The sequence below is a fragment of the Phaenicophaeus curvirostris genome, chromosome 2 (genome assembly GCF_032191515.1).
Source record: "Phaenicophaeus curvirostris isolate KB17595 chromosome 2, BPBGC_Pcur_1.0, whole genome shotgun sequence".
In the NCBI taxonomy this organism is placed as follows: Eukaryota; Metazoa; Chordata; class Aves; order Cuculiformes; family Cuculidae; genus Phaenicophaeus; species Phaenicophaeus curvirostris.
The window spans coordinates 103,858,059-103,872,210 of record NC_091393.1 but is presented as its reverse complement, the minus strand read 5'-3'; the positions used below and the strand labels follow the sequence as shown (position 1 = coordinate 103,872,210).

Genomic DNA, 14,152 nt, shown 5'->3' with positions numbered 1-14,152 from the left:
ATGCTGCTTAATAGCAATGGCCTCAAAGACCATGTCACTTTGGGGCATCTTAAGGCATAATAATACAGGACTCCTAAAACAAAGCAAACAAGCAAAGACTACCGCACAGTTATTACCAAATAATCTCTGATCACTGAGGTCATGTGCTCTGACAAAGCAGCATTTGGAAAAAAATGTCTTTATCTCTAAACAATTGCTACATAGGAAAAAGTAGTACAGATGAAAGACGAGGAAGGCAAAACAAAGCAGTATTTAATTCAGAAAAAAAGGAGGAGAACCCAAAAATAGGAGGAAAATATATAAGAACACAAAGCTAAAAAGCCCCTTCTTAACAGCAGAAACAAACAAGAAAAATCTAGAAGTAAGCTTCTCAAATTTAGCACAGGATTAAGATGTGCTTGAATAACCAGTTTAAGTAACAGTCTGCCAGTTAACTAGATTAGTTTTTAAAAGAAAGTTCATAGCACCGTAACACTTTGCAAAGGTTTGTGGCACAGAGATCCCCCAAACTACCCATGGAACCTAAAAAAATACATCCCTGCCAGTGAAAGACACAGGCTAGTCAGCCCAGGTAAGGTATCTGTAACTAACCTAAACCTCTGGAATTTACTGCTGCTGTGCTACCAAGAAATATGGCAACATAGGGTAGCTCACGGCATCTCAGCCACCTGAACAAAAACTTACCTTTCTGGTACAAAAATAAGAGCAAAGCAAGTTGAGTGCTGCCTTTCCTTACAACACAGGAAGTCAGGATAGCAGCAACACAGAAGCAGAAACAAGTGAAGTACAAAGCCATCCCCAGAAACAGAAATATTACAGTCAGCTGGAACTGGAAAGCTCGCCCACCCTCAACGCTGGGTGCTGTTGCGGGCAAATGATGCTTAGATGAGCCACCTGAACCATTAAAGCAGGTGGCACAACCACTAGCGCTAAACCAGGACACATCATCCTCTGGCTCAAAATCACACTTGTGGCATTCTACACACAGTCCTGTGACTTCAGTTAAAGCGGACTTTGTCTTGTGTAAAGGCAGGTCTATTCAGCAGAGCTGGACTGTGCTCTGTGGCTCTTAATCTCCTCCGTTACCTCGCTCAGGCGTCTCTGTCCTGCAGTCTTCAACACAGCACAGACCTGTCCCTAAATATAAAACAGCTTTAACTTAGCTGTCATAAGAGGAAACACTTCATTAGTATACTGTTACTGACTTTCCCGACAATGATACACATAAAATATATGCCTAGCTATTAGTAAGTTTATTTTATTATTTTTGTAAAGTGCTTTGAAATGGAAAATAAAACTCAAAAGTCACAGTGAATATACACCATTTCCCTGCCAGAAATTTTTCAGTGCTGAAACGAGTTCTTTTGATTTTAGATCTTTCAACTGAGACTGCTATTTGTGGAACAGGTAGATAGACACAATACTGCATCTCTGCATATATTAAGAAATGTTTTTTTAACTAACCTTTTACTTCTTGGCCCCAGCTACTAACCTAGACTAAGGATGGCATAATAGTCCACTACTAAAAGAAATAAGGAACCAAAGTCAAAGAAAAATAACAAAGAAGCATGTGAAGGAGAGAGCAAAGAAGTGGTGCATATGTGCAGAGGAATATTAGATCATTTACTTCCTAATCTTCAAAACACTACAATAGTTTGCTACACAGAAATTAACTGGAGTGCATAGGATGAAGAATAGTAGAACTGTGAAAAAGGGTACAAAAGCATTAAAAACTAGTAAAACAGAGACATAAGCAAATATTAAACACTTAAAGCATACCACATTCAACCCACACTTTCTTGCTCTTTACCTAACGAAAACCCAAGCACCCCGTAAGTACAGATATGTCTGTCCACCTCATTTGCCCAGTTCAAGGCTCACTGCAGACAGAAGTTCATGTCTAAAAATCAAACATCATTACGCTGTAAGAACTATTATTTCCTTCTTTGTAATCAAAAAGTTTGGATTCCAACAATCTTTACTACAGTACGCATTCTGCAGAACATCTGTTAAAGAATTTGCTGCTTTACAAAAAAACTGAGTGTTATAAATACAGCTTCCCTTAAAAAATATCTAAGCCTTACTGCTGCAGAATCACTCATAAGAGCAACAAGTTTCATTAACTCCCAATGACATCCACCTTCCATTTATGGAAGCCTGAGAGAGTGCATCTGAGAAGTGTGAATAAAATCTATTCACTTCAAGAAAGTGAGAAAAGTGCAGACTTCATAATATTTGACTTTTTGCTAAAATAGATGTTCATACTTTTACTGCCCAATTCACCAATCTCATTTTTCCCAAAACATTTTTCTATTTCCCCACCCAGTCAGAACCTGGCTGAAGCTGTCTCTTGCTACTTGGCCTTCTTCAAAAGAAAGAGTTAATTGGATTGGAGGGCATGTTCCTGCACTCCTTCACAGAGCCAGGCAGCTGGCTCAAGCACTAGAAACGGAGTCCAGTTTTCAGGGAAAGATATAGGCATGCCAGAAGTATGGGCTGGCAAGCTCAACTGCTTGGGAAAAAAACACACAACTAAAGACTATGAGCTCAGAAAAGGAGTCAATGAAGCAGTCTACACATTCTAGGCACACATCACCGAAGTCATGGAAGGAAACAGTCAGCTGCTCCACCTGGAAAATTCTATGGATGTGAAAGGCCGGCACATGGATCCAGTGAGTGAAAAACAGTGGGAGAATACAAAAGGGTGTAAAACAGTAGAACAATAAAACACTTCATCCTTTGATGCAGTTTTCAGCGTGTCTGTATGCAACAACTGACATGGATAGTATCAATTAATATATACAATTAAGACAAAAGTTATGAATGGAACACAGTGATGAAAGTGTATGGATTCTCCAGGCACTGGATTACATTAAGTCAGAGTCTGGTCCTATCCATTGTCAATTCTGTATACAGTATTTGTCCAATAGTTCCTTTAAAATAGATCCATTTCCACAAATACAAAGGCTAGTAAAATAAAACTATTAAAACTAAAATTTGGTTCAAGTCTTTGTTACTTGACCAAATGTTAATGGTGGTGCTAAATGTAGTGAAAGTGCCAATCTTGTAATTACTTGCAGCTGCCTATTCCTATTCAAAGGAACCAGTAAGACTCTTGTCAGTTTGGGAACCACAGTTCATCCAACAAGACTTTCAGCATTTCTTACACAATACTACTGGAATTCAAATAACAAATATTAGAGAACAAGACCTATCAGAAAGGAAAATTAAAAGCACTCAGAAAATGAGTGTTTTTGCAAGAACATCTTGATGTTTTTGGATCAGAAGAGTATATACAGTTCAACACTAAGACTTAAAAAAATGAGGTGGTGTTAGTCAGGTTCTGAAAAATATCTCCCAGACAACTAAGCATTATTATACTGTAATTAGACCTAGAGGCACAACAGGTGTCTTAGCCATCAAATTACACCATTTCATATATTTTAGGAGAATACATAATATATTTTAGTAAAGTATATGAGCACTTTGTAATGTCAGGAGTATTACAATTCAGAGGTATAGTAAAGGTATGAAGTATTCTTGGCATGTTCCTCTACCTCCCTGCCACAGCAGAACACCACTGCAGCAACCTCTTGCATTCTGATTTATTTCCAAACAGCATGACCCCTTTTTGTATCAAAGAACACAAAGATAAAGGCTCAGATTTAGAAAGACAGATGGGTTTCTTTCCAGAAGTATCAGATACTGACTGATCCCAGCAGAAGGTAGGTAACTGAATACTTTTGAAGAACTGGACCTAAGTTTAAACAGGAAATGAGAGACATTTTCTCAAGTTAGCAGCTAATTCAATAACACTGGAACTCTTTAATTAACAATATAAAATATAAAAATTGGCCTGTAGCATTTCCAGCAAAGAAAGAGCTCTTCCTGGACACTGAATGGAATCTGTGTAATTTTCATATGTACTAAAAAGTCCAAAAAGTCAAAGGTAAAAGACATATAAGCAATATAATGATTTATTCCTTTTCATGCATTATGAGGTACTAATAACCTCAATGCCGATAAAACCCAACTATCTCAGTACCATTACCCTGCAACTATTCCAAAGCTGACATCGATTTCCTCTTTATGAATCATTACAATTGTTGAAAATAAATTTGATGTAGACAAACACAAGGAGAAACAAGCCCATACTAAAAAAACTCTCACTTGTAGCTGACAGAAGGCAGGATTAACTCTTTTTTAACTGAACAAAAAACTTTCTCTAAATAACAAAGCCACATTTTTTTGATCATGTAACTGTTTACAAACCATGCCTAATCCAATATTAACACCTACTTTTATAGTCATAGCATTTGTTTGGGGTTTTTTTTCCCCCCAGATGATAGAAGTATTAAAGTATATATAAAGCAGGAACACAGCACCTCTAACAGTCTCCCCTTGTTCATGCTTTTAACACCCTTCAAAGCATCTAATGCTGCAATGACTTTCTAGCCACAGGAACTGACTGACAACATCAGCACAAAGTCCCTAGCTGAAAGGAATGTGCTAGCTGTATTAGCACACCAAAGCATTAACAGCTCCAAATACCTCAAAACTAGAGTAAAAAGTAAGCACCACATAACACAACTCGTGGAAAAAAAAAAGAAAAAAAAAAGAACAATGAGAACAACCAACTTCTAGTGGTATTTTCCACACATTTCTACAAATGGCACTCCTGGTGACTTCTGCAAGAAAAACATTTCTCTTGAGCTTCTAAGAGTGCCATAGATCCTAAGCACGCATCTCTAGTTCTCATGTGAAGTAAGTCATTGACAGCTTTAAAAAAACCCCAACATTCCAAAGGAAAATATTCTGCTTTTGAAGTCACATGATACAAATTTTTCTGCCACATTTCCCTAACATATGGTAGGTCAAGACTGAAAATGGGAAACACTGGAAGTAAGTGATATTGATGATTAGCTGGAACTGTATCCTTTAAATGTTTTTTGCAACTGAAGATACGTGTTTAATACGCAGATATTCAAAGTAAATCAAACTAGAAGTTGACACAGCTTTCCACAGTGATTTAACAGGAGACAGAGTCAATCTGCAAAAAGTGAAGCATTTTTTCCTCTTTCAATCCTCGCAAAACAACCCAAAACAAATATCCACATACACTCTCTCCCAATAAGAATACAGTTCTGGAACATTCAATTCTAAGCAGCAATCAACTGTAAAACATTTCAGTCCCAAAACCACGTATTTTAAATAAAATACACCTTCCAGCAACATTTGTAAAATGTTTATTTGTGCACCAGTGTCCTTTCACACATACCCCTAGTTTAAGGCCATTTTGAATTGTTTTATCTACAAAACTATTATATTTTAATTTTACATCTCCCACGTGTATTTTTTATACAATCACTCACAATTACTCCTAAGTAATCTACAGGAATCACAGTGTGGGCTCAAAGATGCCCGTACAAAGTCAAAGCCAATGCATAGTGCCATAAGCATGGGAACGTTCCCTCTCTGCAGCTGCCCATCTTACATACATGTATTCCCGCATACGTAGCAAATATTTCATACTCTTAGTATTAAAAAAAAATAATTACTGATAAAGTTTAATTTCAACACTATAGTCTTCAAAATTACCTTGTTCCAGTTCAGTACTATATTTGCCTTCCAGCTGTCAAATTTTTACCAAACAGAAGCTCTACATGTTAAATATGTGGTCATAATTGACAAGCTACTTAATTAATATGTAGTCCCAGAAAAAAACAAATTGTAAGGTAAAAATAGTATGCTTCAGTGAATGCATCACTTAAAATTCTTATTAAAACATGCCATAAATACCATCAAGATTTTTTTCAGAATGTTCAAGTCCAGCAAGTTTCCCATGTTTCTCAATATTACACAAGTAAATGCGTGGAATTCACAGAAGTAGGTGACAAAAAAATACTAGTTTCAGAAGGATGTGAATTCAAACTTAACTGTGGTAATGTGTAGATCTTTTTACATGGATTAGTTGTACAGGCTAAACACTAACAGCAAAAACTTCTAAAGTACTAAGTATGACTTTAAAAAATATACACAGAGTAAAAGGATGCCCATCACTGAGCAGTGTTCCTGAGGAACAGCTGTCATCACAAGCTGCTTACACATTGATGTACCCATCCAGCCATCCATAAGCCTACATTTGTTCATACCTATATGAGCAAAAGATGCATTTCTCTGTAAAGACTTAAAACAGGGGGAGAAAAAAAAACCACACATGGAGATCTTTTTCCTCTAGAAACATTTTTATGATTATATCACCAGATACTTGACAGAAGTGTTACTCTCTAGCATTACAGTAGTGGGCAACATTCCAGTCAAAACTTTGATTAAACAAAAAGTCACTGTAATGATAAAGAAATTTTTCTAACAATGAGTTTTCAATAAACAATTTTTAAAACCATGTAAAAATGTTTCTTCTGTGGCTTGTAGCCATAAAACATTCTATACTCAATTAAAATACCAGCTTTACTGCACAATTACTACCTCTTGTAGTTTAGAACTGTGAAAAATAAAGCAGAAGGAGTTAAAGGATGGCCCATTTGCTCAGTAAACATTATGTGACTTGCATACAATCCTTAAGTTGTAGGTCACATGCACTAAGACATCCATTAGAATCTTATTAGCCAAGCAAATATATTCAAAAATTTGTCTATGAGAATACCTTCCAGTAGAATGAACCTTTATGCTTCTCAGGGGAAATATGGGAAACTATTCACAGTCATCTAAATTTCCTGTAAGTTCTACATATCATGATTCAGCCTGTATTACTTTATACATCCTGCAAACACATCATTTGAACATTAAACAGCAAAGAGCATCTACTGTGCTCTGAAGTCTCCTCTCAACTGACCACAGGACTACAGCAATTAAAAGAAAGAAACTTGCCACGGTCAATATGGAGGGGAAAGTAGAGCTTTCGTAAAAAAATTAAAACATACAAGAGAACCAAGACAACAGCAAAAAATAAACCCGAGGCAGAACTGGCACACACTTACATTTGCAGCATGACTTCGTTCAGAAACACGCCATCCACTAGCGCCACATATTCTTCCAGATTGGTCCCATTTCCTCCAGCTAACGGTCCAAATGTCTTAACCTAAAACATAATCATCATCACCACGGTGACACTAACTCCACCTCATTCTCCGCCGCAAGGCATTTACCTTCAAACAATGAGCAAATAAATGAGCAATGGGTGAGGGGAGAAAAAAAAAAAAAAAGGCTTACCCAGGTGACAAGAGGGCTGGACATGAACTGCTCCAAAAGGGGTGTGAATATTTCGTTCTCCATTTTACAAAAAAACCGGTTAGCATCAAAGAAACTCCTCTAATGCAAAAAAAAAATTATATATATAAGAGTCCTTCACTGTAGCAACCCTCTGAAACGCTGCAAGGGTTTAGGTGGAGTAACCGAACCCCATTTTCACCAGCAGAGAAGTCAGTGCGCCGGCAGCTGGGATTTATCTTCCTCTTTCAAGAAAAAAATGCATCCGAGAGCCCATCTAAGCGCACTCCAGCCCTCCCATTGATGCCTCTCCCTTCCTACACACCGCAGGGGCAGAAGGTAGGAGGGCAAGGAAAGAGGGAGGCTGCCTCGCTACTGGGATTCTGCATCAGACAAAACAAAAAAAAGAAAGGAAGGAAAAATCCGCTTCAGCAGCTCCTCGGAAAGGAAGGGGAAAGCCCAGCACAACTCCGCAAGCTCATCCTGCCCCTTCCCCACGGGAAACCCCCCCGCAGTGCCCAGGCAGAGGGAGGCGGCCCCCGGCACGCTGCTTTACACCAGCTCCCTCTTCCTCGCCCCGTTCCCTCTGCCCCTGGGCAGCGGCGGGAGCGCCCCGCTTTCCGCCCCGGTCCCAGCCCTGACGCCCGCGTCCCGCCGCTCCCGAATAACGGCCTCAGCGCGCCCTGCCGCGCCGCATCACCCGCGCGCGCCCTCCCTCCCGGAGACGGGCGGGCCCAGCCGCCGGATCCCTCCGCGCTGCGGCACCCGCTGATCCCTCCGCCAGTGCGGGTCCCTTCCTCTTTCCTCCTACGGCCCCCAACACCCCCCCGCGATGGCAGCGCAATTAGAAAGGGGGCGGGGCCCCGAGGGGGAAACCGCTGCAAGGACGCACGCACGGGGGGGGAAGGAGAAAATGGGGATGGGGAGAAAGGGAATGGGAGGGGAATAAAGGGAGTGGAGGAGAAAGGGAATGGGGGGGAGAAGGGGATGGGATGGGGGAAAAAACAGGATGGGGAGAAGGGGATGGGATGGGGGGAGAAAGGGAAGGAAGTGGGGATGGGGGGAAAAGGGGAGGGGGGTGGGAATGGGGGGACAAGGAAGTAGGGGAACAAGGGGATGGGGGAGGAAGGGGGGGAGAAGGGGAGGGGGGTGATGGAGGGGGAATGGGGGAGAGAAGGGGATGGGGAGAGAATGGGAGGGGGAGAAAGGAAAGGGGACGAGGAGGGGGTTGAAAGGGGATAGGGGAGGGGGATGAAGCGGGGAAAGAGGATGGGGACGAAGGGGAAGGAGGGGGGAAAGGGGAGCCGCCGGCCCTGCAGCAGCGTGGGGAGGAGGAGGAGGATTGAGGGGAAGGGGTCTGGCACACGCCCCCGGGGATGCGGGAGGGAGATGCCCTTCCCCTTCCCCAAAAAAAAGGGGGGGGGGGGAGGTGTCAGTGTGAAAAAACTCGTAGTAAGGGGGAAAAAAAGAAAAGGGGTGGGTAGGGGAGCCGCTAACGCTCTTGAAGAGAAAAATGGGCGATTAATCGCACTGTCCGCACCCCAACCACACGCCTTTCGGGGGAGGAGAGGGTTTTTCTGCGAAGGAGGTGAAATCCAGGCACACCCACGTTAACACAAAATGCAGCTTTCGGGAGGGATTTAGCGGGGGAAGGGGAGCGCAGGGAGGGGGCGACCTGGTTACAGAACAGCAAATGACAAGCAATTTGCTTGCCTAAGCTATTGTCCTTAAGCCATCTCTTGGCACTTGTGCTTCAAATCTCAAACGCTGCATTGACATACGGGGCCGTATCTGCTTTCTAGATTATGTAGTTTATGGACAAAGCATTTCACAAAATCGCAAACTAAATCCAGCTTCTCTTCCATGTAGTCTAAATTAAATTGCAGCAGCGTTTTCCTCAAATAGCTTTATTTTTACACACGGTAAAAAAGAACCAACCAACCACCCACAAAGCAGTGTGGTCAAAGTGACTGAAATTAAGTCCTTTTGAAAAACATCAGACTAACAGCTAAACGGACCAAAATACCGGATATCACCTTTGTCCTAATGGTAAAAGATCACTAAAATAAATGACGGACCTTGAAATATCAGTGTGTAATTCATATTCCAGGGATTTTTTTAAACAAAGTTATACAGTTAAATGATTTTGTTGCAATTCTCACAATGAGAAGTTTTCAGCAAATACCAAGTCTTTCCCTCCCCAAACCAGATCTTCAGAGTGAACTCAGAGTCTTCCTGTGAAACAAAAGAAAGAAGAAGGAGCAAGAGGGGAATCCGCAGTCTTGGATCTGAATCTGGTGTTCCATGGGTGAAACAACTGCCAGTGAACTACTAGCCCTTAAAAGCAACTACAAAAGCATTTTTGTAAAAGCCTAACTAACCAACTGCTAAACTCCCCATATCTGGCAACAGTCTATAATATGCAATTGTGCATGCAATACTATGGAACTTCCCTGGCTCATCAGTTTGTTTCTTGTGGGCTCTAATTAGGCAGTAATGACTTTGGCATAAAGCAATTTCTAGGAATTAGAGACTGGCTAGAAGTTGATAGCCCATGTAGTAGTCATGTGTTAACACCACCAGCTGGCTTACGAATTCCTGAAAAAATATTATACTGAAATTTCACAACATTGAGAGAAAGATTTGATTAAACAGTTTTAGATGTTTTTACTTTCATTCCCACCATCCGGTTTGTGTGCATCTTCAGCATTGCTGTTGGTCACTGTTCCTGCAGAACGATCATCATATTTTAGATAAATACTGCATAGTGTCTTTATGAAATACACTGTAAGCTGGTTTATCTCAGCTGATTTACAATTTCTTGTTAGAACTGGCAATTAGTACAAGAGAAAACTAAAATTTTAGAAAAGGTATCCAGAAGCAGTCATATGAGGTCTTTTTTTTTTTTTTTGGCTTTTATTTTTTTTCAGACTGAGCCCTCAAAACCTGTGAAGCAGCTCTGTCATCTCTGTAGCTTACATTTGGTCAAACCAAGTCTAATCATATTTACCTTATTTTCAGGTGGACACAGACATCAATCAGAACAAATTGCTGTAAAGTTAGCTATTTACAATGCAGCAATAGCTAGTGTTCATCACATAGGCATCAGCAGGATACCTGTACATGATAGGGACACCGTTGGTCCCTACTGGTGTAGCCAGGCTTGGCTGATTGTCTCTCTTCATGATAAGCTCTCTCACTCGCTTGTGCTCAGCTGCACAGTGATGCATACTGGCTATTTAAAATGCAGGCATCGAAGAGGTGAGGTGATTCACCACAGGGCAGGATGCTCTCTACCTTTGATCGACGAGCCCTGCTTTGACAGACATCCCTCAAAATGAATTAAAAAGTAGGAAGAAATGTTTTTCTCTTTTGTTGTCTTTCTGATCCCAAACTGAATATGGAAGGCTTCCATTTTTAGCATAGCTATCAGGAGGCTTCAGGAGCATTGATCTAGGAAATAGTTAGAAGTCATAGCTCTACTTCAAGTGGCAAGGCAAGATCACTATAATCTGTATCTTGTGATACATATGGCTGCATTGTTTTAGCACCTTATATCGGCAGAGACTCTAAAAACTAGGTTTATGGCTAGACTTACAGTGGTAAATCCAGGAACTTTTTTACTACACTTCAGTACCAGCTGAGGAAGTTGGCAGCTGGAGTTGACTGACTGAGAAATAGAGAAGGCTGGTAGCAGGTGATTGCTTATGTCTCACATGTGAGCTGACTGAAATCACCTTCCCTCCACTCCTTCACCTTCAGGGTGGTGCATCTGGATCCTCAGGTGTTTAGTGAACTCTGACCAGAACCACTTCCTCAACTATCAAACCAGTGGGACTTCTAAGATGCTAAGAAGCCATCGTTGTTCCTCCTCTCATAATACCAGCACCGTACACCACCTTAAAAAAAAAAAAAAAGAAAAAAGAAAAAGAAAAAAATCACACTCCCAGCATTCATAGTTCATTAGTGTATATACAGCTCTCCTAAATGGTATGAACCAATTTGAGATTATGTGTCTTGGAAAGTAAAATACCATATTTTGGCTATAATAGAACTGCTAAGATAGTTTCAACAATTCTTTTACTTTGAAACAATAAAATGCAGAAACATTATTATTAAACTTAAGTTTTAACAGTTTTAACTATTCTAGGAATGCATATTCAGGAGTAGTTTGGAACAAAAAAAAGTATAGTTTTTTAAAGTTTGCCAAAATGCACAGAGAGAACAATCTTGTTCATCATCTCCATTCTCTAGGACAGACCTGTCAGCATTTAACACAGTGAGGCCCACTACTTCTGAAAGAACAGCAATTAACCTTCTTATTTGAAGTGTAATGTTTGTTCTTCCACAGACAAGTCATCCCCCAACTCACTTCTATTGCATATTATTTGGTACCACAAAAAGTTCTACACAAGACACAGAAATTATAAGCAATCTGTACCAAGACCCCCAGCACTGCAAATTACAGAATTACTTCATGATCTCACTCTAACTTGTATTCCTTACAGCATCATGTCTGTTGTGGCAAAACAAAAATTGAAAAAAATTGATTAGAACACAAAGTGATGCCTTAAGTCTACAGACGGCAGGAAACTGTATACAGCTCCATATACCTCATCACATTTCTGGTCAGCCCTGCCCACAGTGAGCCAAGGGAGGAGACTATTCTGGGAGATGAGCGTAAACAATTTACCCATCTTTAGCTGATGCAAGAGGCAGTGGTTTTCTCTTCCTCTCTCCTACATAACCAGAAGAAAGAGTTGGCAGAGAGAAAGCCCTTGCCGCTGGTTTTGCCTGCTCCTGAGTTGCGAAGCCTCTGCCTGGTCTCATTGAACTCCAGAGGAGAGCAAAGGAGGAGCCAAGCATGAATGCTTGGGATCCACAGCAGGGCTATAACAGTACAGTCAAACCTAAAATCTTCTGAACATGGGCTGACTTGACAGGACAGTGGAATCTGCAAGCTGATGGCAAGCAGAGTCATCTTCCCTGTCCTGCGTTTGCTCCTAGAGAAATCTATCAAACCAATACTGTAGGAATAGATGGGGTAATAAAGGGAAGAGTAAGGGCACTGAGGTGTTGAATCTTTTTAAAGTATGGCTAGGAACTCCCAAAGGCTCCACAAGCACAGTCATCTAAAAGTTACTTCTTGTTCCACAGAGGTTGAAAGCAGGGGAAGTTGCTCTGCAACATGAATAATGAAGTGGAAATTCCACAACAATTCTTGAAGATTTCTTCTCTGCTACTATATATGCTTTAGTGTGACCAAAATTCCCTATCCACTTTAAGGGAACTTTCTGAGCAAGAACAGTAAGCATGCTCAGAATTTTGAGGGAAAAAAAAAGAACAAAACAGTAGAGGCTTGGGAGAAGTGGTTTTTGTCCACAGAAGTTGGGGTTTTTTTCACATATTCCAGACATTTTATAGTTTATGTCCAATTATACCAAGTAGGAAGAAATAAGTGACAGCAGACAAGGAATATCCTGTACTGATATCTGCAATCCAGAACACTTCTCTGCATCAGCATCCATGCAAATGCATTAACATTTCCTGTCAGGCAGAATACTAGTTACAAGAACAGTTTTTTATGATTTCCAGCCATGCCTAACATATCCACAACAATCTGACTCCTTTTTAGCCATGTGGATATTAAATCCATAATTTTCAATTGAATTGCAATTAGAAGTACAACCTGGCAGATTCACACAAATCTAGCAGTTACTGCCAATAATATTTGTTGTTATTAAAAATAGACAATTACTTGATAAATTGTAACTTTGAGTACTTAACTATGTTTTTTTTAAATACACCGCATCTAAAATGCAAGAGAAGTCGATGCAGTATATAGAACTGCAGCAGCAGAGACAGATTCTAACTCCTCCTGTATCACTGAATTGCACATTAGACAAGTCTTAATTTACTTGAAGAACTACATTGGTACTTAAACTGTGAAACAGTGGTGACAGCATTTAATACTGTTGTTCATCTGAAGAGGGAGGCGCTTACAGCTTTTTGTTCCTTTTCAATCAGTGGGACTGGCAGGAAGGATGTTACTGTGGCAAGTCAGCTGATGTGATCAAAAATAAACAGCGAAGTAACCATCTAGATTTTTAAACTGAGCAGACATTCCTAAATATTTCCATAGGCTTTGATTTAAGAGAATGTCCTACAAATACCACCTTGCAAAAAAAAAAAAAAAAAAAATTGAAGTTGGTATTACAATTTGTATTTTTTTCCTGCTTAACAACAAAAAAATAAAATTATCTGTGTTTCTGATTGTTACCTGCTAACTACAAGACTGTCTACTAATGTTGCCTATGAACTTCCTTTTGTTATTTGCCGCATACGAAGAAAATGTTTGGTTTTTTTTTTTTAAGCAAGCCTTAAACATTACAGCAGAAACAGCAGTCATCTAGGACAATAGCTTTGGTAGTAACTTCTGTTGTGGCCAGTGGAGTGAGACCAAGCAAAAGCTCTTGCTGACATACCTTCTGTCAAACAAGTTCCTGCCAGTTTGAGTAGTGTTGCTTCTGAACTGGGTCAGAAAGATGAATTATAGGGCACACTGTGCATTTCCTGTGACATGGAGTGAAGTGCAGCCCTGTCTGCTAATTGTCAGCAATTACAGCTTGCTGTGTGTATGCAGATAGGTGGCTGGAGAAGCAAAGCACCAGGAATTGCATCTACAGCATGATGCCATCTTGGATCCCTAATGTACAGAAATGGTGAGCTGATTTTCTTCTCTAGCATTTTCCTTCAGTATAGAGCGCTCTTGCCATTCACCTTAACAAAACCAAAGAGGTTTTGTACCCCGTGAAAGACTTGTTGCCTCCTCAAACTCCAGTTGCCTCCATTTTATTTTATTATGAAATTAAGTTTGCTTTGCTTCATACAACACTGCATTACTGGTAATTGCCTCCCTGTCCTT

General features: G+C 40.4%; 1 protein-coding gene across 12 annotated transcripts in view; it reads right to left on the bottom strand.

Moving 5' to 3' along the window:
* The window catches only part of CCDC88A (coiled-coil domain containing 88A), an 80,615-nt gene extending 72,890 nt beyond the window's left edge, over positions 1–7,725 (bottom strand). For all 12 annotated transcript variants that reach the window (XM_069850239.1, XM_069850240.1, XM_069850242.1 and 9 more), the window contains exons 1-2: positions 7,231–7,725; positions 6,999–7,099 (exon numbers count right to left, since the gene is read on the bottom strand). In XM_069850239.1, coding sequence (XP_069706340.1) covers positions 6,999–7,099; positions 7,231–7,293 — 164 coding nt within the window. In that variant the 5' untranslated portion in view covers positions 7,294–7,725. The remainder of the gene's footprint in view (positions 1–6,998; positions 7,100–7,230) is intronic.
* Between the last annotated feature and the right edge of the window lie 6,427 nt (positions 7,726–14,152).